General features: G+C 39.8%; 1 protein-coding gene across 1 annotated transcript; it reads left to right on the top strand.

The window, feature by feature from the left end:
* The first annotated feature begins 1,120 nt into the window (after nt 1-1,120).
* LOC117816051 lies at nt 1,121-5,052 on the top strand. The gene is made up of 4 exons (XM_034688140.1): nt 1,121-1,285; nt 2,243-2,723; nt 3,623-3,759; nt 4,118-5,052. The coding sequence occupies exons 2-4, from the start codon at nt 2,251-2,253 to the stop codon at nt 4,291-4,293; spliced, it is 786 nt and encodes a 261-aa protein (XP_034544031.1). The 5' UTR covers nt 1,121-1,285; nt 2,243-2,250; the 3' UTR covers nt 4,294-5,052.
* Nucleotides 5,053-24,489: the final 19,437 nt, after the last annotated feature.

Genomic DNA, 24,489 nt, shown 5'->3' with positions numbered 1-24,489 from the left:
TCAATCAAGTCAGCTGTGCCTCTCATTGGAAGACTCAGAAACTCAATATCTTCGAATTTGTGCTGATAGAGACATGAGCTATCCAGACTACACTTGTCTTTTGTACCAGGCTGTAAACATGTTTATTTCTGCTGTAAAGATAGTTTTTTTTAAATTGGTGTGTATGTGGTTTCCGTTACTTCTGGAGCCAGCCTCAAGCGGATGTTCGATGAACTGCAGTTTTTAACACTTTCGCATTGGACTCATATTTTTAGACCGCTTGCTCTGAACAATCAATCAATCAATCAATGAACCTTTATTTATACTCGAGAGATCATTGAGGGGCAACCCTCATTTACAATGATATCGAGTTATTTACAGTCACATTTAAAAAAACAGACACAAACAAGCAACAATGCATTTTTGAATTGGATATAAAAACAATTAAAAGATCAAATAAAATAATAAAAGGAGGTGTTGGGGATTGACTATAAAAGCACTAAAACAAGAAGGGCCGGCAATACAAATGGTAGAATAATATACACAGGTTAACCTAGCTAAAAAAGTTGCAGTGCGGGGTTGAAAGGTTAAAAATTAGGATTCTGAGTTGTCCAAAAGTTAAAAGTGCATTAAATTCATTCATTTTATTCATTCATTTTAATTTGATGCTCAGACCATGCACATGGTATGGAGCCACAGAACATAAATTACAAATAAACAAAACAATACAATGATGGCACACGGCATGTTTGAAGTACAACAGATCTTACTTAAACACTGGAAGGACATTCTTCAGAAAAGCTCCTAAATAACAGATAAGTTTTGGCTTATCTGATTGCAAAAGCAGAATTAATTTAAACAAGCTGCAGTGTCTTGAATTACTCTGTGACTACCAACAGCAGCTTTAAATAGCTACGATTTAGCACAAATAATGGTGTTGGAGAGTCCATGAGCATCAGGGAAATGTGTTGATGCCTTAGTTGTTTTGGAGAGGTTATTTTCTAGGGGGGCGTCATGGATCACAAACTTTCCAGCATTGCTTCTCTAGTTAGTCTTCATGGGTTTCAATTCTGAATAAAAAAGTTTTTTTTCCAGCATTTGTTCACTCTGTACAATGTAAAGTTTAATCTAAGGGGCTAGTTCCTTGGTTGTTACAGGGTTCTTCTAGTGCCTCATTCCCTGAAACAACATGGCGTTGTATTTGAGTGGTTTCTGGCGTCACCTCCTGTCGGATTACAGTTTGTTGCTCGTGCTGGTCGACAGGTTGGTGGTGTGCTACTCACGGGGAGGCGTGCTTCTGGTACAGGTGAGCGGCAGCATGCTAAATTTGTTTAAAAACTTTTGGGATAGCGTTAAATATGGAAGTATGTCACTATGAAAGCGTGATCCCAATTCGTGTTTTGTAAAGTGATTTGATATTTCTGTCCACGTGTGAAACAAACGAATGGTAGTCGTTAGCAAGCTGCTGCAGCAGGCAGAGATCTGTTAGTTAGCTAGAGCCAATGTAACGAGAGCGGTTTGTATCAGTGTTTAAAGTTTAATGTCAACAATCATTTTGCCTTTAAGACTAACACAATGAACAGTTTTATCAAAAGGGAGATCAAAGTAAGCACAATGAGAAGTTATGGGGAAAAGCTAAACTAAGCCAAGCCGGAGAAAGTTGACTTGAGGTCAGAGTTGAACCTCTCAAGAAGGTGGGGAAAAACTATCTGGATTAAATCATAGGATTAAATCCGACAGGAGAGTCTGTTCTACAAAGCTTCAGAGTCAGCTTCACATCTCAACAAGATCATTCTCAAAGAAACAATGTATTTACATTTCATTGCGTGTATCTAATAGGGTTGCAAAGGGGTCATGGGAAGTTAAACTGGGGAATTTTGGGAATATTCCAAATTGGAAACTTTCCATGGGAATTATGGAAATTTAAGGGAATTAATTGGAATTAACTGGGAATTGAGGGTAATTGAATGGAAAGGTATTATATCCAAACATAAATATTTGTTTTGTTATAAGCAGACATCCATCCAAAATAATAAAATTAAAACAGATTTCTTTGTAAATAGAACTTTATGAAGTGTTAGATATATTATTGAACAATCAATTATTTCATTCCAGAACAAAAACATGAATGTTGAGTTAAATATTACCCCAATCAAACTGATTGTGATCAATAAATAATGGTTTACTAGATTTGTCAAAATTAAGTTTGCTTTTTTCTGTCACTCTTTACACTTCCATAACACTCTTGACCTATGCATTTCAGGTGACGTGATGCCTCAGTATAACATGAACTATGAAGGCAGAAGAAGAGGAACACGTCCTTACTCCTGTAAAACCAACTGCCAAGTCAATGGTCAGGTTCCAGGCACAGATTTGGTAAATGGAGTTGGTCACAATGGCTGCCCAACTGCAGCTACTAAAACCAGTGAGAGGACATCAAATGGCACAGAGAATGTTAACAGGCCACAGTGCATGGTTAATGGTCATATTAACCATGAGTGCAAGGACTATGGTGGAAAAAGAGTGCCACGAAGGACAACCAAGAAACAAGGAAGGGTGATTTCAGCTTTCAATGATGCCTCAGCATCTGGCAGGGTCATCAGTGCAGGTGTTCCAGGTGGTGTCTCAGTGAATGGGGATGCAGTCGCTTTGCCCTGTAATTCTTATCGAATGAATCCAGAGCAGAGTTTCAAAGAAGGCACAAAGAACCGGGGAACATGGACGAGATTCAGACACAAGAAGAGGTGCGAGACCTACCTCACAGCTGCTTTGAATAAATCAAAGTGCACATTAATACATAATTACTCACAGCTGTCAGTCCAATCCCACCTACATGACCTTAGTGTTGGCTGTGACAAGGCTGGTTTAGGTATTTGCATCAGTTAAAATGGAAGTGTACCCGTTCTGCCTGACAGATGACACAGAAAACTGACAGTAGACAGGATTTCTCTGGTGAGTTTGCCAACTTTAAATGAGCCTCATCTGTCAGGAGAGAGCATTAGATCCCTGAGTTTGTATTTCTCACTACCTACTGTATAAGGAGTTGTGCAGTGTTATCTTTAAGGAATAGACATTTAAAACAAAAACCTTAGAGCTGTCATATTTATAGTCTTATATATAGAGGAAAAGATATACAGTATGTCAGTCTCACATCTGCCTATAAAACATAAGGCTCAAGCTTGCTATCTTGGCTTAGCAGAAAGGCTGAAAATAGGGAGCAGCAAGTCATAGAAAAGAAATCCAGCACATTACCCCGGGTAAAACTACAAATGGATTTTACTAGAAACAGCATCAGAGAAGCAAGATTCAAGGTGTAAACGGCCAGTCTAAATGGTGTTTGTAGCTGCTGGACAGAAGCAGGCTAGCCATTTTTCAGGTTTTCAGACTAAGCCAAGCTTACCTTCTACAGCCTGTAGCCTACTCTCCTTCTACTCAGAAAATATTCCCAAAAATGTAGAACAACTATAATTGAGCCCTCTGCCCTGTGGTGTAATATTTAATAAGCATGTATTAACAAGAAACTATTACAGTGTAAGATAACCTCAAATACTAGATTCAAAGGTTTTCCTGATTTCCCTTTTTATCTCTGCAAAAATTATTCAACATCATGGAAATTTATATGAGACCAATACACCTTTTACAGAGGCCCTAAAGTCAAGAAGCCAAAGATACCCATATCCCCACCGACGGCGCCACAAGAGGAAGAAGACTGGGAGAAGGACATCAAGGAGATCACTGTGACCAACTGGGAAAAGATGTCTTTTGGGATCTGTCCCTATGGTAAAGAAAACACACCTAGACTTTACTGCCTTTACTTCCTAAACAGCACTGATACTTTGTCAGTATATACTGTTTGCTGAAAGTATGTATAAAAAAAAACATGAATCCATGGATGATTACAGTTGTAATTTTCCGGCAATGAAAGGTAGGAGACTGTAAAAATGTTAGAAATGAGAAAACACTGTTACAAGACACATTCATTTTCAACCTTATTAAAGTCTACCTTGATTTTTACCTGCTGCAGGAAAATGTTATGTCTTACCTTGCCAGAACTCAGTGGAAATCACAGGATCAAGTGTAAAGAAGCTTTGTGTAGGCAGCAGGACAAGTGTTCACTGATCTTCTGTGTCTCGTGCAGGTCCAGACGATTTGCTCAGTTTCAATTTGCGGGATTTGACACTAAGGCAACTGGACACAGTCCCCCCGCCAGTGACAGCCGAATACAACCCAGCCGCACGTCACCCACGCCCACTCAAATGGTCCCACTACAACATTCCCACCGAGCCAGAGCAGTTTGCAGATGCTGATGAGTAAGCCACATGTATGCTGTTATGTTAAAGGTTTTTTAACAAGCAATGATGTTCACATACAAAAAAATAACTTAGAAGTTCTGCTGTTAATGTGGTTCACTTTTTTTGGCGTTGTGCAGATTTTCTGGTTGTATGACTGATTTTGGGATTCTGGATAGTTCCCACACTTACGGATATTTGTTAAATCAGGGTTTTTTTCCTCTTCAAAAGCATCGGTGACAGCCATTGATTTCAGAACATACTTAAGTTTTTATCATCTTTGCAAAGCTTCAAAATCAAATCGCTTGTTGTAATCGTAGGAGGGGTCTGCTTTGTAGTCTGGCTGATTCTTTTATTGTAGGTTTTATTTTGTAATTTATTTTCAGATTTTACATTCATTTAACATTGTATTAATCTGTTGAGCTTATGTGATCTTAAGAAATGATTTTAGCTTTCTACTAAATGTTTCTGTTGCTGCTTTCTGAAAATGCTTTGGCTGTACTTCCATCTCATTCTTTCATATTTTCACTAGTCTAAACTTAAAGAACTAAACAAATGTTTTAATCTGAATGTTTTGTATTTGGTTGTTTTTAAATGCCAAGAATACGTTTAACTTCTGAGTTGTCAGATTAATTTTATTGATTATAAATTGAAAATTTTTACAACAAGCACGAAGCAGCTTTTTAATTTGGGGAACAAATAATTGTAACAGCAAACACAGATAGTTACCTGCCTGTTCAAAAATTCAGTTTCATTTTCACACAATAAATCCAATGTTCTTCTACCTTGTGGTCAGTAATTGCAAGTTAATCTACACTTGTTACTTCATCTGTCACCATGATTTATCTGTGTATCTGTTAGCTTCTCTATTTACACCTGTGTCCCATTTTAGTACATAAAGCAATACCTTTACCAGGCTAAGATCGTAACTTTAAGGCAATTTTAAAAGCAATGACATCTTTTGTCCACTAGATGGAGCAGTTGGTATCAGAATTTGCTTCCTCTGAGTTATTCCACACACCTTTGGGAGTTCAGTGGGTTCATTCCCAAGGACTGGAGAGGCACAAGCACTTACTTGCACAGCGTTCAAAGCCCATTTTTTACCCCCCGAGTTATCATTCAGAGTGCAACTGCTGATGGGGTTGCAGACAACTGTAACTAAGCTGATTAATGCCATCTAATAATACTTAATCATTCATGTCCACAGACACCGTGTCAATAATAGATTGAGGTCATAATCTTTGGTGCAATCCTCAGCCGTGTGCTCTGATGAGACTTTGTAGTTGAGTTATAAGCAGAGCTCTGGGTTTGTTTGTTTTGGGGTTTTTTTTAACCAAAGTATTCAACATCAGAACCATCACTTTCAAAGAGATGAAGCAGCGTTTGATGTTCCCCCATCTTCTATGTGAATTGCATTGTTGATGTTAAGAGCAAATGTAACTACAGAGTGATGTAGATGGAGAAGGAAAGGTGCAAAAACCTGCAACAGGTTAGTAACAGGAGCAGGTATAAAAAGAGCATTCCAGAGAGGAATCTTTACTTGTCGCTCACAAGTAAAGATGGGATGAGGTTCACCACCCTGTGAGAGACAGTGTGAGGAAATAGTTAAGCAATTTCAGACTGATGTTCCTCAGTGTAAAATTGCAAAGAATTTGGGGATTTCATAAACTGTAGTGCACAATATCATTAAAATGTTCAGAGAATCTGGAGAAATCTCTGTACAAAAGGGACAAGGCCAAAAACCAATTCTGGATGGCTTTGATCTTCAGGCCTTCAGGCAGCGCTGCATTGAATACAGACATGACTCTGTGGAAATCACTGCATGGTCTTGAAGTGACTTTAAAAAAATCATAGTTTGTGAACAGTTTGTCGCTGTATCAACAAATGCCAGAGGACAAAGAGGAGACCATACATAAATATGATCCAGCAACTTCTCAAGGCCCAAGACTGTTTCAGACTGGCTTGAGGGGAAGTGAAACACTGTCCTGCGGTTTGACAAACCAATTCCTCAATTCGAAAGATGGGGGGCACCACAGAGCTTGTTATCATCAAACAGTTCAAAAGCCAGCATTCGTGATGGTAGGGGGTGCATAAGTGCCCATGGCATGGGTAGCTTACACATCTGGAAGGGCACCACTAATTATGTTTTATTTACAGGCTTGGAGCAACATATGCTGCCATCCAGATAATGCCTTGTTCAGGAAAGACATTACATATTTAAGCAACATGGCTTCATAGTAAAAGAGTTCCGCTGCTGAACTTGCCTGCTAGCAGTCCTGATTCGTCACCAGCTGAAAACATTTGGCACATCATGAATGAAAAATATGACAAAGGAGACCCCGATCTGTTGAGCTCCCAAAAATTTCACCTCCACTTTACAAAAATCAAGAAACGGGTCTCTTTGGTTCCCAAACATTTACAGAATGGTGTTAAAAGAAGAGGTGATATGGCACGAGGATAAACATGCCCCTTCCCCAACTTTTTAAAAACATAATGCTGACGTCAAATTTGAAATTAACATCTATTTTTCCTAAATTGTATTTTTTTTTTTAAAGTTTCAACATTATGATATTTTCTATTTAGAATTAAATGATTTGTAAAGCGTCAAAATAGACTTTCATCAACATTTACACAGCATCCCAACTTCTATGGATTTGGGTTTGTATGTGAACAATTGAGTGTTTGCAGTGTTTCTGGCAGGTTTTCTTGAAGTGGGTTAGGTGAACTGAAAACTGTTACACTGAAAGAATGTGAGGATGAATGTAAATGCGCCTGTCTATGTGTCTGTCTGTATAGATTTGAACCCCATAACCCCTGCACAGGATATGTGGTTGAGGTGAAATTCTCTCATTCCTCAAGGCTATCCAGATCTGTCACTTATTGTTATCCATTTTAAAAAAGAAGGTGCTATTTCATAGAAGAGAAAAGAAAATACTGTCTGTACAATCTAGCAGCTGGTAGCTGCCATCTTGGATCTCACACTAGTCTCTCTTTGGCAGAGTGTTTGGTTCAGAATGAATGAATGGCGCTCTTAGTTTGTCTCTCTTTTTTTGTTTGAAGCATCAGTTTTTTCAGGAAGCTGACCCAAATGTAATGTCATTGTTAATTTACTGAACCGATGATCATTCTTTGCGAACTCAACTTGCCCTACGATAAAAATGCACTCCAGAGCAGAATTCCCATATGTTATTTGTTTGATCTGAGACAGTTTAATAAATATTTGTGAGTATGCATAACTCTCTCCAAATTCCAGTAATCAGAAAAATATTGACTCTCTAGCTGCTTTTTTTCGACCGGAAATGCTGCACTGTCACTGTTTTCTCTTCCATGTGAACTCTTTTGTTTAAAAAGTAGATGGCATTCAATAAAAAAATGTGCCTGTTTGCTCATTGGAAGTTTCTCAACGCTATCAATCTGTTGACAAAAACCCATCTGTTATTCATTGTTGTCAAAACAGCTCTGCTTGTGCTTTCCTCACTTCCAGCTTTGAAAAAGCTTGCTTCAAATTCACAAATGCTGAATAAACCAGTATCATTTAAACAAAAATAAATGTGCTTTTGCTGTAGGGTGGATTTCCCAATGAAGTCTGCAGTAAGCTGTTAAATTTCTGCATTATAATTTTGTGGGGGTGGTATCAGAGTTAAGAAACTGTGTCTCATACATGTTGTAATCCTGGTGAGTGATTAATGCCCCTATATGTCTCAGTGGAGCTTTTTTCCACATCCTGTGTTTGGACAAATAAGCAGACGTGCTGGAGGTCTGTACTGACTGCCCTCCTACGTCCACCCTGCAGTAATACTAGGGGTCAAGCTTAGCTCATTTAGCTCCTGTTCTAATTGAAGTTGAGTACATTAGAGAGGCGCATGCACATTTGGATTAGCAGCACACTGTTATTTGTTGTATTGATAGCCAGATAAACTCAAATTCTAATACAAGTTATATTTTCCAGTGCTGGAAGAAGAATCTGTTTCAGGCCTTAAGTGCCACATTTCTCGGAAGTGAATCACCACCACTTATTTCATCTCTTTCCAGTGTGACTATTCATTTAGCATTCAACGTGTCTGATTGATCTGGCAATGTAATGGTTTGTTAGCCTGGCACAGGAAGACACCCAGAAGGAGACAGGAAGGAATATTGTGGTCGGTTCACCCTCCTTCAGCTGACCAAAGCAAACAGATGAACATTTGTCACTGAAATCACAGTTATTCCAGCTGTCCTAAAATGCTAATCTTTCCCGTTCATTACGCTTAAGTTGCAGCCAAATAGTCGACCTAAGTGAAGGTACATGTGGGGACTATGTTCAACTCGAGTGACAAATTATACACACGATATGATACAGTGTATTTAGTTTAATGTAAGATAATATCAGGGCAACAAAAAAACAATCTTCTGTTTCTTCGGCAGGTTCTGTCTCCATACTACCACTGTAAAAACAAAGAACAAAATGTTTATTTATCCACTTTTTTATTTAGTCTCTGATGAAAAGAAAGCCGAAAAGTCTGTTTAAGTAATGTTTGCTTACAACTACATTTTCAGATAATTTCAGAGCCTTTTTTAAAGGTACTACATATTTTGAATCTTTTTGAAAATGGTTGAAAATAGGAGAAATGGGGAACAGTCACCGTGTCACTCGGCAAATACTGAGAGACACACAAAGAAGTACTTTATTTTGGTATTTTCATAGGAATTGGTGACAGTAAGAAAAAAACAACATATCCACTTATATACAGCTGAATGTTCTCTTAATGTCATGGCTTTTCAATAAGATTGCCTTAAATTACTGTAATATAAAAATTCTAAACTTTTCTGATGAGATTCTCAAACAAGCTGGCTCATTTGAAACCACAGGTGAAGTGCTTTAAAGCTCCTGTTTAGTTACCTTTGGTCTGTGCTGATGCTGTCATCTTCTTTTTACATTCAAATGTATCATTTGTTGAGAATATGTGCCATGGGACTTTAAAAAGAGGGCTGTATCAGCAGTTTGACACCCACCCCCCACCAATGGTTTCAGACAAAAATAACAATAAAGAAATAGTCACTCTTTTTGGTAACACTCGTTTGTTTTTTCTAATATTGTTTTTATTGATTTTAACAACAACTTTAGACATATACATTTATACACATATATCAACACATGTCTCTGTGCACAAATGCAGTACAGAACAAAAACAAAATCTAAGATACAATAATAAAGGACATAAAGAACTAAACACATCTTGCATCCACACACAGGTGGTCTCTCAAATAAAAAATATAGAAATGAGAGTTATGAGAAAGAAATAATAATAGTAATTATTATTATTATTATTATTATTATTATTATTATTATTATTATTATTCATGACAATAATATGTAAAATAAGATATAATAAATTAATTGATTAAGCAAAGTAGTTATTTTTCTATGACAGGATTTTTAGATGTGGAGTGTTCTGTGCTACATCACAGTCTAGTATTCCAGCATTTAATATTAAGGTGGGTATCTCAGAGGGCCATCTATTTGTCCCTAGGTTCTTTCATAAGGTGTGCTATCTGTCCTCTCTAGATAGTTTACGATTTGATTAACAACCTGCTAAAAAAGCTCCTCACAGGAGCTTTAATTGATCAGTTATTGATAAATATTCATATAACTGATATTTTGTTTTAGGCAGGTCTCAAATGTTATTCCAGTTTTGAAAGAATAAAACAGGGCATGGTCACAAACACCCCATAAAGTCAAGAAATCTGATGCCTGAAAAGCTGCAGAATTCATGGCCTCAACAATAGATGGATTTAACATTAGAAGTATCACATTCATAATAGAAACCGCCTCCTAATCTTCCCACAAAGTCTCTCACTTTAGCCAGAGCTATTCAGCACTCAAGTTCTGTACTTCTTTAATTCTTAACAAGATGCATCAGTTCTCAGCAGAAAGACTGCAGGGTTTAATTAGGCCAACATTGAGAGGAAATGACCACAAAAGACATTCCTTTGTTCCTTCACATACTTACATAGAAACAGCAAGAAAAATGTGCTGTACCAAAAAGTTCCTGTTCCCGTTCTCCATCTTTACTGACCTCCTGCAGCGTATGAGAAATTTTACTCCCTGTTCAGACGGGGACACTTAGATCTCCATTTCTCCTCTGTGACTCACATTCAGTCATGGTTTTTCCCTCTCTTTTCAGTGTGTCCGGTCTTGTTCTGCGCCTTCCCTACATTGATCTTGTGATGCTGTGCTGGCAAGTTGAGGAAGATGCCTGTGGTTAGCTAACCACAGCCAGAGCTAACCATCACGAAAACCTAAATAAATTGGCTGTTTGGGGAGCAGGGATTCTGGTAAATTTGAAAACAATTATCTGCAGTCCACTGGTGAAAATTGGTAAAAGATGGAAACTAAAAGGCCCTTTTCAAAGATTTGCCTCCGTCAGACCAGATCCTTGCCAGTATTCTTTAATTCAGGATTTTTACACAAAAATTTGGCAGTGTTAAATTTAACGACTCCATTGCACTTTAACTTCTCCTAACTGGAAATGTTGGATGGCATTTAATGGCTTGTTTTATGCTGTGAGGATGTGAACACATTGATTTCTCTGAGGTTCTTTAAGGAGGTTTATGAAGGTTTCCTGTCAATGTGACCCGACCCAGTAGGAAGACAGCCAGGGTGTAGAGATCTGGGTGACAGACCATCGAGGGAAAAAAAAAAAACAGCCTGTGGAGTAGCTGGCAGCAGGGACTGTAAAGGCTACAATCGCCTGATGGCCAAGCTGTTTCTCAACCTTGTGATGAAACAATAAGGAGCTGCAATGCTCCTGTCAGTTCGGCCAACTAGGTCTGCTTTCACAAAATCATCTCTGGGCCTCGACCCTGAGCCACTTTATTGGTTGTTTATGTTTTAGAAAGACAGAAACCGTTGCCACATCTGGTGAACAGAGGAAGGGTGACAGATTCTGCTGAGTCAGAGTGATTGGAATCAGAGGGCGTTTGCCTGGAGTGAAATCTTCACCATATGGTGAAACTGGAGCACTGCACCAGTCCTACAAGCCTGCGTCTGGTAAATTCACTTCCTGAATGTCATTGTTTTGCAATTCCTCAGACATTCTTGCTGTAACATGATGGCTTTTATTAAGGCACAGTAAAGGAAATACATTTGCCTGACAGAAATCACTCCTGCATTGAATTATAGAGACATAGACAGTGCAGTTATTTGGCTCTCACATCTGCCTCTGATCAGAACCATCTCATGTATAATAACACGAGGTGGAAATATAACAGAATGTTTAATATGAGATTAACTCAGGCATGGAAGGAGAAAATATATAACTAAGTCCATTATATTTGGAACAAACTGCCCAACAACAAAAAGTATTTACTTAACCATTATAAAAGAAGAAGCGCATATATTCACAGTTCAAAAGCTGAACTGCTCTGATTTTGGTACCTGGGCTCAAAAACATAACAAATGACAATTTGTTGGTGGTAAAAAGAAAAGCCTTTTTGACCAAGTTTTACAAAATGAAGAGTCTAAAATTTAAGTAGCAAATTTCCTACTGACGTTTGTTAATGTTTTATATACGTTAACTTCTATATCGACCTAAAGATGTACTATTTTATACTCTTCTCCACTATTTAGGTTGAAAGAGTAACATCCATTTTTCAGTCTTTTCCTGAACCCTAAGCAATTAAAGGGTTATCCGCCTCCATGCAGGTTATCACATGATGCTTGTAGTGACATGCCAGGCCCAGACAGAGGCAGTGTTTGTCAGCTGCACAGCTACTGACCCTGTGGCCTGTTTGGATGCTGTGCTCGTAGCACGGCTGGCTGCTACGTATCGGCCTGTGACGACCCGCTTGTCTGGTTGCTCTGCCTACCTGTCTGCCTCCTGATCGCCTGCCTTCCCACCTGTTCAGCAGTCACTTACTGACAGCCTCTCTGTCTTCCTGTCAGACTACTCGCTTGGGCGTCTCAGTGCTGCCTCTCTTCTGTCCAGCTACATCTTTTTGCTTTTTCCTCCTGCCTGTCAGGTGCTGGGCTGTCAATCTTTCCCCTTTCTGGTCATTCTTTTGTAGTCCCGTCTATGCGGTTGTCTGTCTGGCTGTCTGGTGTCTGGCTTTCCAGCCGAGGGATGTCTGGTAAGGTGCTGGATAACAAGGACCCACCACTTGCATGCAAGAGAGGAGACATGGAGGGAGGGTGGGAGAAATGAGAAGGAGGAGGAGGCTGTGACAGATGAAAGGAGAGATAAATGGAGAAATAGGAATAAGGAAGATGCACATACTGTAAGAGAGGGTGGGTAGAGACATGAGTGAGAGGCTGGGAAGAAATGAACACATGGAGAGAGATGTGCATTAAGGGAGAACAGAGGGAGGTGATGAAGGGAGCAGATAGGGAGGTGGAAAAGCAGAGTGAAAGAAGTAGTGAGACAAGAGATGTTGAGACAGAGAAGAGACGTGCTTCTTATTAAGAGGCTTTCATTTTGCTGCTGTTTCTTTATTAAATTAACACAGATGTAGTGTTGGTCTGGGGAGCAGAGCTGGGATTCTATGGGGACTTCATAAGCACAAAAACACACACACTGTCTCGCTTACACCCTCACACACACACACATGCAGTCATGTAATGTCAGACTCCTGAGTCTGCAATTTAGAGTACTGTATTGAGAGTTACAAATATACAGCTCATTTGCAGAACCTGAATTTCCAAAAAGTAGGGATGCTGTGTCAAATGTTGATAGAAACTGATTTGGATTATTTGCTAATCATTTTAACCCTATATTTGATTGAAAATAGTGCAAAGACAACATATGTAATATTGATATTGAAATGGTTATTATTTTATGAAAATGCTTATTTAGAATTTCATTTCAAGCAACACATTTTTAAAAAAGTTGGGTTAGGAACAACAAAACCCTGAAAATATTGTTTAATGCAACAAAAACAAAGATAATAAAGATAGCAACTGGGGAACATCTAAGGTTGAAGGTTTGTAAAATGACTGGGTATAAAAAGGGCATTCCAGAGAGGCTCATACAGAGAGAATGTGAGAGCCAATAGTTAAACAATTTCAGAATATTGTCCCTCTGTGTAAAATTGAAAAGAATATTGGGATTTCATCATCAACATCATTAACTATATCATAAAAGGATTCAGAGCATCTGGAGGAATACTGGATGGCCCCAATATTTAAGACCTCAGTTGGGACTGCACTGATAACAGACATGACTCTGTAGTGGAAATCACTGCATGGGCTCAAAATAACTTCCAAACATGATTGTTTGTGGACACAGTTTGTCACAGAATCCACAAATGCAAGTTAAAACTGACTTATTTAAACATGATCCAGAAACGCCGGTGAATTCACTTTGTCCAAGCCAATTTAAGATGGACTGAGGTGAAGTGAAAGACTATCCTGTGGTCTGAAGAATAAAAATTTGACATTCTTTTTGGGAATGACTGATACATCTTCTTTTAAGAGACCATAGCTTGTTATCAGCACACAGTCCAAAAGTCAGCATTTGTGATGTTATGGTAGGGGTAGGCAATATGACCTTAAAATTAAAAATTCAAGTGTACAGACCTAGAGATGGAAATCCATAAAGTGCTCTTATCTGCCGACATCAAAATGGCGAGAAAGGAGCTCAAGCTTACCTGATCACTGTGCCAAAATTGTCTTTCATTGTAAACACTGAAACACTGATTTGTCAGTCACAAATCCCTTTGTTCCACTACTTTTTTACATCTGTGTTAGGGAAAGTAAATCTCTGTTTTGTGTGCACCGAAGTTGAAGCCTGTACATACTAAAACAAAACCTGTTTTTAAACTGGTGTTTATTGCAACAGTAAATCCTTGTTATTCCAAAACGTGACACCAGCGAAAGTATTGAAACCGGTATATCACCCACCTCTATGGTATGGGGATGCAGAAATGCCCATCGCATGAATAGCTTACACATCTGTGAAGGCAGATTTAATGATGAACAATATATACAAGTTTTGGATATGGAACATATGCTGCCACACAGACAATGCTTTTTTCATGGAAGATTTTGCATATAAGCAAGACAAAGCCAAACCACATTCTGCAAGTATTACAACTGCATAGCTCTGAAGTCAGAGAGTCTTGGTGCTAAACTGGACTACCTGCAGTCCCAACTTATTACCCATTGAAACCATGGGAGACACTGAACTGTTGAGCTGCTGAAAACCTGAAACAGGCAAGAATGGAACATTTCACTTTCAAAACTCTAGAAACTGGTCCATGACCATACAAGTAACTCATTATCAATAAAATAAATAGAGCCAATAAAAATAAACATATTAATACTACGTCATTAAATTGTCTAACTTAGCTTAGCTTAACTTCATTCTCTGTATTCTGAGCAGAGCATTTGCTCGTAAAATTAGGTGACATGCTGTCTCCTCAAGATGTGATTCTCCATGTGTGTGAATGAAAGAGCTTGGAGAGTAGGAAGACAGGCCAGAAGGAGGGGGGAATGTGAGGATTTTGTATCAGCCTCTCTGTGTGTCTTTGATCAGCAGGGCAGAGCCTAGAATCCTCATTCTCCACATTGCTCCATGGAGCGATAAGAGGAGATGTAGCTAGCTAGCTCACACCTCCCACGCCAAAATTTCTACAATACAAACCCAGACTCGCACTCTGCTCACCATACATCATCCAGGAATCCTTGCCCTTTTAGAGATGAATTACATTCTCTTTCCTGTCTCTGTCTGCCTCTCCCTTTTCTCACTCACACACACACACACTAAATATACAAACAGGCTAATGCACGGCTAAGTTTCAGGTTCTTCAGCCCTCCTGCCATCCATTCAGAAAAACCCAACCTTTTTTTCCGCCCTCCCTCCTCCCCGGTCTGTCTCGGCCCGTGTTGTCTTTCCATGCCTTTTGTAGCTGCGGTCAGCGGAGCCATCTTTGCAGCTGTATCCACAGTAATAACTAACTTTCCGTAGGGGAAGACCGATCGGACAGCACATAACAAAGGAATGTGACCGGACTGTCACAGCTGATAGAGAGATCTGCAGTGCTGTGTGATAATTTTCACCCTAGTACTAGCTGTGGTGGAGCTCAGCTGTTTATTCCTTCTGTACAGTATCGGGTAATTGTCTTGTTATACGAGTCTGACATAATGATATTACAGTAGTTGTGTAACTCCCCTTTAGTTACGCTGAACAACAGCTCTTGCTTATTGGTCTTAAGTTAAGTTGAAGTTAGGTTGCAGTGTGGGAATTAGCTCGTAAAAAAAAAACAATTCTAAGAGTTGATAAGCGGCACCTTCCATGTAGCAATGCCATGCAGAATCCTACATGGCAGCTTGTTTTTAGAAGTCTGCTGTGTTGGGAAGCTGCCAGGATTTTGTGGTAAGACTTAAATGTGAAGCTCATGACATGTCAATCACATTCAGGGAAATCAGAAGCTGCTGTCACATCACATACGTTTGTTTTGTTACTCCTTTTCAGGACCGTCTTTTTTTCAGATTAATTTAAATAATTTAAAAATAAAGCATACTACTTTGATTATTTATATAATTTTTATTTTCTGAAAAGAATTTGCTTTGGAAAATTTGTAGTACTATTTTTTATAGGGATGCACCAAGCGGCAACCTCCGGTCTCAAAATATGAAGCCCATGCAGAAGTGTTAGAAACTGCAATTCATCAAGAATCCGCTTGAGGCTGGCTGCAGAAACACCGGAAACCACACAGACACCAATTCAAGAAAGACGATCTCTGCAGCAATAATAAACATGTTTATAGCCTGGTTCAAAAAATGGCTTGGGTCTACACAGCTAATTTCTCTGTCGGCACACACTGTACTAGGGAGGAATTTTTTTCTAACGTGACGGTTCACAAGATATTAAGATTACCAGTTTTGCCAATTTAAGGACATGACTTCTTGTCCTCAGGGGACAGGGCCTTCTCTGTCGCTGCCCCCACCCTCTGGAACTCTCTCCCCCAACACCTCAGACTCTCTCCCTCACTCACCACATTCAAATCCGGACTCAAAACCCTCCTATTTAGAAAGGCTTTTAACATATAATTGATTGATATTTACTTTTTTTCTTTTTGCTTTGCTTTCCTTTGTTTATCTATTGTATAATTTTTTTTGTGTGAAGTGTCTTTGAGAAACTTTTTAAGCACTTTTATAAATAAAATGTATTAAATATTATTATTATTATGACTGACTTGATTGACAGGCGGGAACACAGCTGTTGGCCAGGAGGCTCAAACCCTGCCATTTTACATCACACTAAGATTGGTTGAATTCAGCTTTACCAATATGGCTCCCGCCAACGATTGGCTTCAAAACATCGCTCAGGATCAGATGGGTGACGTCACGGATACTACATACATTATTTATACAGTCTAGGGTAAGAACACTGGATTTTTGAGTTGATACAAATAACCAATAATAACCTGCTCCTGATGGCCAATACTGACAAGTAGACCAACATTTGTTTCACATTTTACAAAATGCAAACTAATAAATTATTTATACTTACTAATTCTAACTGAAATACCTTTGTTAACACCAAAAATAAAGTTCTCACTCTTCTCTATTTATCTATTTATCTTTTTACAGCGAACCAGAGTACTCCTGTGCAAGCAGTAATGTCTTTTTCAGGTTTTAGTTTTTATCCAGACACTGAGCATGGACACTTACAACAGAAGTCCATGGTAAAATGTATGTCACTTATGTCAGACTGTGAATGCATGTAGAGATCTCATCATACTGAGCAGGTAGGGATTTGCCTTCAAGTAAAAGGGACTCATGATGCTGTTCCAAATACTCCATTAGCTGGTGAAATCCTTGGCCTTCTACTGGGGAAAAGGTGGGTCATCAAGTTCTGTTACTGTCAGTAATTTCTTTAGCTCTGGTAAACCTTTTGCAGTTCTCAAATTGACACTCTGGCGCTCACTGTTTTATTGGCTAATGCTAGCTACAGCACATTTTTTTCAGTATATCATTGTTTCTATGATGACTTTTCAGATGACTTTTGACTTTCAGATGACAAATTTTTCCTCCCATTGGAATACTTGCAGCTCAAGTTTTCCAAAGTGCAGTCGGGTTATCCTCGAAAAAAGGGAAAAACTTCCACATAGGTGACGCCATTTTTACTCTTGTCAGCTTATTGTAGCCGCACTTGTTGTTTTCTGATTAGACCTGATACAAAGAATGTTTATCAACACAAAATTGATAGATTTTTTTGAATATGAATATAAGTGAAAATATGAAACACTAATTTCTTATTTTTTCTCAGTTATTTGGAGATTCTGCTACTCTGTTTTACATATTTTTTAAATTGGTTCACAAAAAATCTGATCAAAAACATAAAAGATTTCACATTTCATCGTTTTGTTTTTGGTATCTAAATACCATTCAATTAATTGATCATCAGGAAAGTCATGTTGATCAGTTATGACAAGTGTAAGTTACAGCACTTATTTTGATAAATACTTTAATTTAAAGTTAATTTTCTGATACAGCCCAGCACATTTCTGTTAAGGTTATCAATAACTAGCTGTGTCTGTTATTTTCAGATTTTCCTGAATGATTCTTAATATGCATTGAATTATGCACAACAACGTTCAGGATCAGCTCTTGCTCATTCTGTTCATTTTGCTTTGGCAAATGTCCACTTTCTGAAATCATCCTGTAGTTTGAATGAATCCATGTCCAGAAGCCCTCCAACATGCAAATACAGAGAGAAAGGATCCCCCACATACTAATTAACCTGGGTATGTTCCCTGTCATAGACTTCTCCTTTCACTTTACACTGATGTTAAACAGAGCTGTCTGCCTCTAAAACTTGGCACGACGCTGGCAGAAAAGCGGGCATCTGGTGGAACGGCACCTCTGCGCTGATGGCGGCATCAGCTGGCAGCGGCTGCAGTGAGATGGCAGCAGGATGGCAGCAGATAAACAGAGGGAGCGGGCACTGTATCCGGGACGAGCAAGGTCGCCGGCAGGTTGATTGAGTGCTTGTAGGAGTGGGTGACCTCCTTCGCTTCCCCTTGGTGGCAGACGAGAGAGGAGGACGAGGGGAGGATGAAGCAGGAGGGAAGAGGAGGGAGTTAAGAGCTTGTGTCGCTGCTGTCTGTCCCACTTTCTCTCTCTTTATTTCTTTCGGTCCCTGTGGTCACACTCACAGACAGGTTCTTTGCTCCCATACACTCATATATTTACACAGTGCTGTATACACACTTATAAGGACACAGTTACACTCTGTTTTTTCTGTGTACTTTGGTGTGCCTCCATATAAACACCCTGGACCTTAACCTTGTTCATTATATAGCATCAAAGCACTGCCCTGTGATTCAGAGCCCGCATTAAGTTTCCTTTTGTCTCAGCAGCCTTATTTATCACAGCCAGCTTTCTTTTAGTGCAGGTCTTATTATCGTACATTAGCACAGAAATGGTTGTGGCTCAGCATTGATCACACTTAATCACAGTGACAGACAAGCAGGTTGGTGAGTCAGCAGGCGTACACGTCCATGTGTGTCAAGAGGGTCCATCGCTGAAATGTAGCAGGCAGGCTTAAAACCTGGCTATCAGGTGCAAATGTGAAAAGCACAGCAGGGCTGATCTGTGGAATAAGAGGAGGAGGAAGAGGGAGGTGAGGATTTAAAGGAATAGTTCAACATTTAAGGACATAAGCTTCTTTGCTTTTTTCCCTGGCTGAGAAGATTTATACCACCCTCAGGTCTGTGCTTTAATATTGAGCCACAGAACTTGCTTAGCTTAGCCTAGCTCAAAGACTGGAAACAGGTGGAAACAGCTAGCCTGCTGTGCCTACCCTCTTGCAAAGAAACGGATTAGAAAAGTTTCAACATTCTTAAATCTATCCTTTTCATATTATTGAGACCACTGGCATGATACACTCAAGTATAGTGGAGAGCTTGCCTGGCTTTGCCCAAAGTAACAAAATCTGTGATTTTAGAAGTCAGAAATTAACATATTAAATCTCCTTTGTTTTAATTGATAAAAACATAAAAGTGTTACATTGTCATGGGTTCTCAAGTTACCACTTGGATCCTGAACCTATGATGGTGCCTTTTTATTACTCTTAGAATCACTCAACTGGTATGGATCAAGCGGAAACCTCCGGTCTCAAACTATGAAGTCCATGCGGAAGTGTTACAAACTGCAATTCATAAAGCATCCGCTTGAGGCTGGCTGCAGAAACACCAGAAACCACATACACACCAATTCAAAACAGACAGTCTTTGCAGCATTAATAAACATGTTTACAGCCTAGTTCAAAAAACGGCTTGGCTCTATGTTGATAATTTCTCTATCGGCACACACTGTAAGGGGGGTGAATTTTTTTCTAACGTGACGGTTCAGAAGATATTAAGATTACGAGTTTTGCCCAAATAAGGACATGACTGACTTGACTCCCGGACGAGAACAGATAGCTGTTGGCTAGGAGGCTCAAACTCCGCGTCTTGTCACACTATGCCTGGTTGAGTTCGGCATTTCCAATATGGCTGCTGCCGTCGATTGGCTTCAAAACAGCACTCAGGAACAGATGGGTGACGTCACGGATACTACGTCCATTATTTATACAGTCTAGGGGTATGGATGTTTAAAAATGTTCCCTGTACCTGGATTTCCTTGTGGGTGAAAAAAGATATGTGCAACATTGTTTGACATGTTGGCCATAGCGCCTTCTTCAGAATCAGCTCCTAAACATACATTGTGATGACATCACTGATTTATAAGTCAGCTCAAGATAGATTTTAACAAAAATAACCTCAACAGTGAATTGTGGACAATAATAGGACTGACTTTATCATCTGTCACTTTTGCTCCCGTTTAGATGCATTATTCGAATAGATTTCCTCTAGTCTTCTTCATTTCAACCCAGACAAGCCAGCATTCCTAATAATTAGTAATGAATAAGATAGGTTGTTCGTTGCCATCCAGTCCTCCCTTGTATTAGACGCTTGAGTGGAAGACGGTGACAGTGTGAAGCGTCAGAGCTGGCAGGTTGAAACAACGCTGTGTGTATGTGGAGCTCCTGCTGTGTGTTTACACACCATACTGCTCACGCTTCCTCAACGCTGTGACACAATGTGAAATCACAGACGGAGACACCAATATGATGCTGTGCAGACTTCAGTGTGTATGTGCAGAGACTGGATGGTGGTGGAACAGCCTCAGCCATCCTGTCCTGCTACCACATAACTCAAAATATTACTAGAATACATTCAGTGCTGACCTCTAAATGATACAAATTGTTATTTATATTTTTCTACTGTCTTGGTGTTTTAGCAGATTAATCAGAAATCAACAATCAGACTCCAAGTTTTGTTAAATTTGACAGGAGGACTCTTGACAAAAACAAAGAGATCACATCTGGTTTAATGGCCTTACAAGAGCTGCATATTTCTTTTTCTTGTGATATTGTGCTATTAATTTACTCATTAGTATAAAAGCATTTCGGAGGAGAGGTGAAATGTCTTCAAGATTTTGTACCTGTCCAGTTGCCCTACGGATCAAGCTTTGAATTATCATGACCTGGATGGCTGAGAACCTTCACAGACATATTAAAGCATTTGATGCCCTGACCCCAGAATAAATAAGAACCCCTGTTTATTACCAACCAGTGCACTGAGATACTGTACAAACCTGCTGAGAGTATCCATCTCACACTTAAGAAGTATTTGCTGTTTTGACTCTTCCAAACTTCTGTGGAGAGACCTGCCTGAGGAACTCTGACCTTCACTATACGCAGGTCTAAATATAACAAGAAAAGTCTGTTTTTAAAAACCCCTTTATTTGTTGGCAGAAGCAGTACAGTCCTCCTTCGTTGTTTAGTGTACTCACAAGATGATATAAATGATCTTTAGAGGATCTTTAGAGGATCGAGACAAACTAAACCTCATTTTTAGTCCTAATGCTAAGCTACACTAAGCTTCTGCTGTGGCTTCACATTAAGCATAGAAACATGTGACGGTTTCAGTCTTATTTAACAGCAATAAAGTCAATAGGCGTATCTCCCAGAATGCTACAATTTTCCTACAACAGTGGAACCATTGTTGGGAGGGTTTTTATAGTTTTTCCATTTTTTACAGCTTTTAGGCCCATCTCCGATTCATGCCCTGATCGCCCTTTGAGTCCTTCTCCCTCTGTCCTTTTTCTTCAACCTTTGCTCTGCTGTTGTCATCTGTCTGTCCTCTCTTGCCTTCATCTCCCACACGTGCACTTCTGTTTGGCCTCCATTGCTTCCCTAGTTTGTTTTGCTTGTTTTATCCGCTCGTACAATACTTCAGAAAGCTATTCAGTGCTGTGTTGTAGCGAGCAAGGCTGCATCGCCTCTCTAGTCTCGTTCTTTCTGCCGTGTCGCTCATCCACTAACACTTAACTCCAGGCTGGGTTAGTTAGAGCTACGACAGGGATACAAGCTTTGTCTGGAATCTAGCCTTCCGGATGTTTCTAACAGGTGCCCTCAGGCACCCTGTATCCATGTCTGCTGAGATATGTGGCCTGGGTGATATGTGAGTGTCTATGTGTGGGTGTGTGTTTGTGTGTGTGTGTGTTGGCAGTGGCTCCTGCATCCTCTGGGGGGTCATCAGGGGCACTCACTGTAAACAGATCTTTGTGGGCATCAGCACATCTCGTGGCTGGTGCACGTGCTCCAACTATTCCATCATTTTCTCTTTCACACACACAGGCACGCACATAACAGTCCCCCTCATGTATTCACACATATTCTAATCTGTCATCCAGTGGTTTAGGTCTCTCTCTCCCTCTCTTAAACTCTATGCCTCACATTCTCTCCCTACCCTTCTCCCTGACAGCGGGCCTCCTGCTTACTTTACTGTTTCCAGGAAGCGGGTAAAACCAGTCTTGAGTTTCCCCTCCGCTCCATTCCAAGCTTCCAGGTGGAGAAAATAGACTCTGCTGTCACCCTTGTCCAAATGTGTCCCCACGTTGGAGTGGAAAACAAACAGTGGAGCTACCCAACTGGTCTAGCGGGACATGAGAACCTGCGGAGTGTTTGGATAGAGCTCAAGACGAGAAATGAAGGCTTGCTCTTCATAGTTCAGCGCTTCCTTTTGTCCTGCCTTGTCATTCATTTGTCTTTTCTTCTGTCCTCTACCTGTTGTTACACAAACAGGGCTGTAAGTCATCCGCCAAGACTGATGCTGTCTTACATCACAACCTGCAGTTATACATCATTTGAAGTGAAACTGGTAGGTGATGCCAACCTGTCAACCTCAACCCGATGATATGCTGCTTCAAGCAGTTGTGCCTTTCATGTGAAATCAGCTCCACAAATCTGTTCTGATTCCTAGAAGGAGAGACATTTTCTTCTCAGAAAGTCTATCATGTGACGACACAGTCCATTTCCCTGTCTATGTTACACTTCCTACTGCCTTTTTCCACGTCAAGCCACAGGCCATTACTGCATAAGAAAGCTGCCAGGATACTCCCTGCAGCTTTCACACCACGGCTGAAAACATATATTCATGCAGTTTAGACAAGTGTCATAATAAGACCACAAATTCTCTTCAAGGTGTCATTTGTTGACACGGAGTAGTGTATTATTTGGTAATTACTGGTTGTCACACACACAATTTGCTTGTTTTTAGAACTGTCAGTATTTATTATAGGTTTTGGGTCTTTATTTGAGCTCTGAATGTTTCAGTTAAAATTGCATACCACTCTGTCTCTTCGATTTTTCTTTTTTAAAGATCGTATTGAGAGTATTTTTGTCATGCTGCCAGGCAAAGAAAACAACAGATTCTACGAAAGTCCTTGTAAACTTCTCACACAACAGCTTTCTTCCATTTTGGCAGGTTTCTATGTGAGCAGCGTTTTGGCAGGTCTCCCTTGTGTGTGTGTGTGTGTGTGTGTGTGTGTGTGTGTGTGTGTGTGTGTGTGTGTGTGTGTGTGTGTGTGTGTGTGTGTGTGTGTGTGTGTGAGATAGCTGTTTGCTGGGTTTCAGGAAGGCTCACTTTGCCAGTGGGCCTGAAACAATAGAGCTCTCGCTTATTGCTGCTTGGTGTCGGCCTTCGCACTGCAAGAGCGAGAGGGAAACTCCAGACTTGCCACCTCCTGCTTCTCCTCCTCCTTTTCCTCCCCCTTCTTCTTCCTCTTCTTCTTTTTCTCCACCTCCTCCTCTTTCTCCTCCTCCCTCTCTCCCTCTCCTCCCCCCCTTCTGATGACTCAGAGAAATGTGCTTGGCTCTGCTCCCACTTCCAAGCTCAAACTGAGGTCTGATGAAAACAGTGAAACTGACAGAAGATTCCTTTATTAGAACTTGGCTGGTTGGCTGGATGATTCTATTCATTCTATTTCAGATGAACTGGGGCAATTACAGTGAAAAACGTATTAAAGATAGACAGAATAGCTTTATGTTTCTAAATGTAGCCAGTCATACATGCTCATGTGTTGCGATGTTGTGCTGGAGCCGGTTGAAGGCAGCATGCTTCTGCCAAGCAGTTCAGAGATCATAGCCGTATTTAGAGTCTCTGAACTAGTCCAAAAATATTCTGATAAGATTTTGATGGAATTAATTCTGTATGTTACCAATCTAATGGTCTTGAATTTATCAAGTCTCTGCCACAGTGAGCACTTTCAACTCTCCTTTTTCTTTCAGCTTTTTTATTAAAAGACACTCAGCCTACAAAAACAATATCATCTTAGGGGTTACTATACTTAATGACTAACAAAAAAAGTCCTCATGTGGTAAAATATCTACATTTAATTATTTGAAATTAATTCAATTTTATACATCTATTGACCATCTCCAGACTTACAGAACTCAGCTGCCAGACTTTTGACCAGGACCAAAAAAACATGACCACATCACTCTTTTATTCTAAGATTTGCCTGACTCCCTTCAGAGCTGTCCCGTGACTTTTTCGAGGCTACAGATCAAACCTGTTGGGACTGAGCAAGTCAAAATGCACATTGAGATCCTCGGGCAGGGCTCTTCTTTGTGTTGGAAACTCTAGAATGAAAACTAAGAGGACAGCTGTGTGGGGTCCATAACACTAGAACAATGTCCCCAAGGGTTCCAGGTCTGCTGAATCAGGGGACTTTTTTTAGGTCCCTTCTGAAAACACACTTTCATGAAAGAGCTGTACCTGATTTTACTTTAATTTAAATTTTAGATTTCCTTCAAGAAAATGTTGTATTCTAGACTTCTTACAAATTTCATGTCTTTTCTTATAGGACTTATTTCTTGGGTTCCCATTACACTTGACCTTCCTGATT

The sequence above is a fragment of the Notolabrus celidotus genome, chromosome 7, assembly GCF_009762535.1.
Source record: "Notolabrus celidotus isolate fNotCel1 chromosome 7, fNotCel1.pri, whole genome shotgun sequence".
Taxonomy (NCBI): Eukaryota; Metazoa; Chordata; class Actinopteri; order Labriformes; family Labridae; genus Notolabrus; species Notolabrus celidotus.
This window is presented reverse-complemented; position numbering and strand designations above follow the sequence as displayed.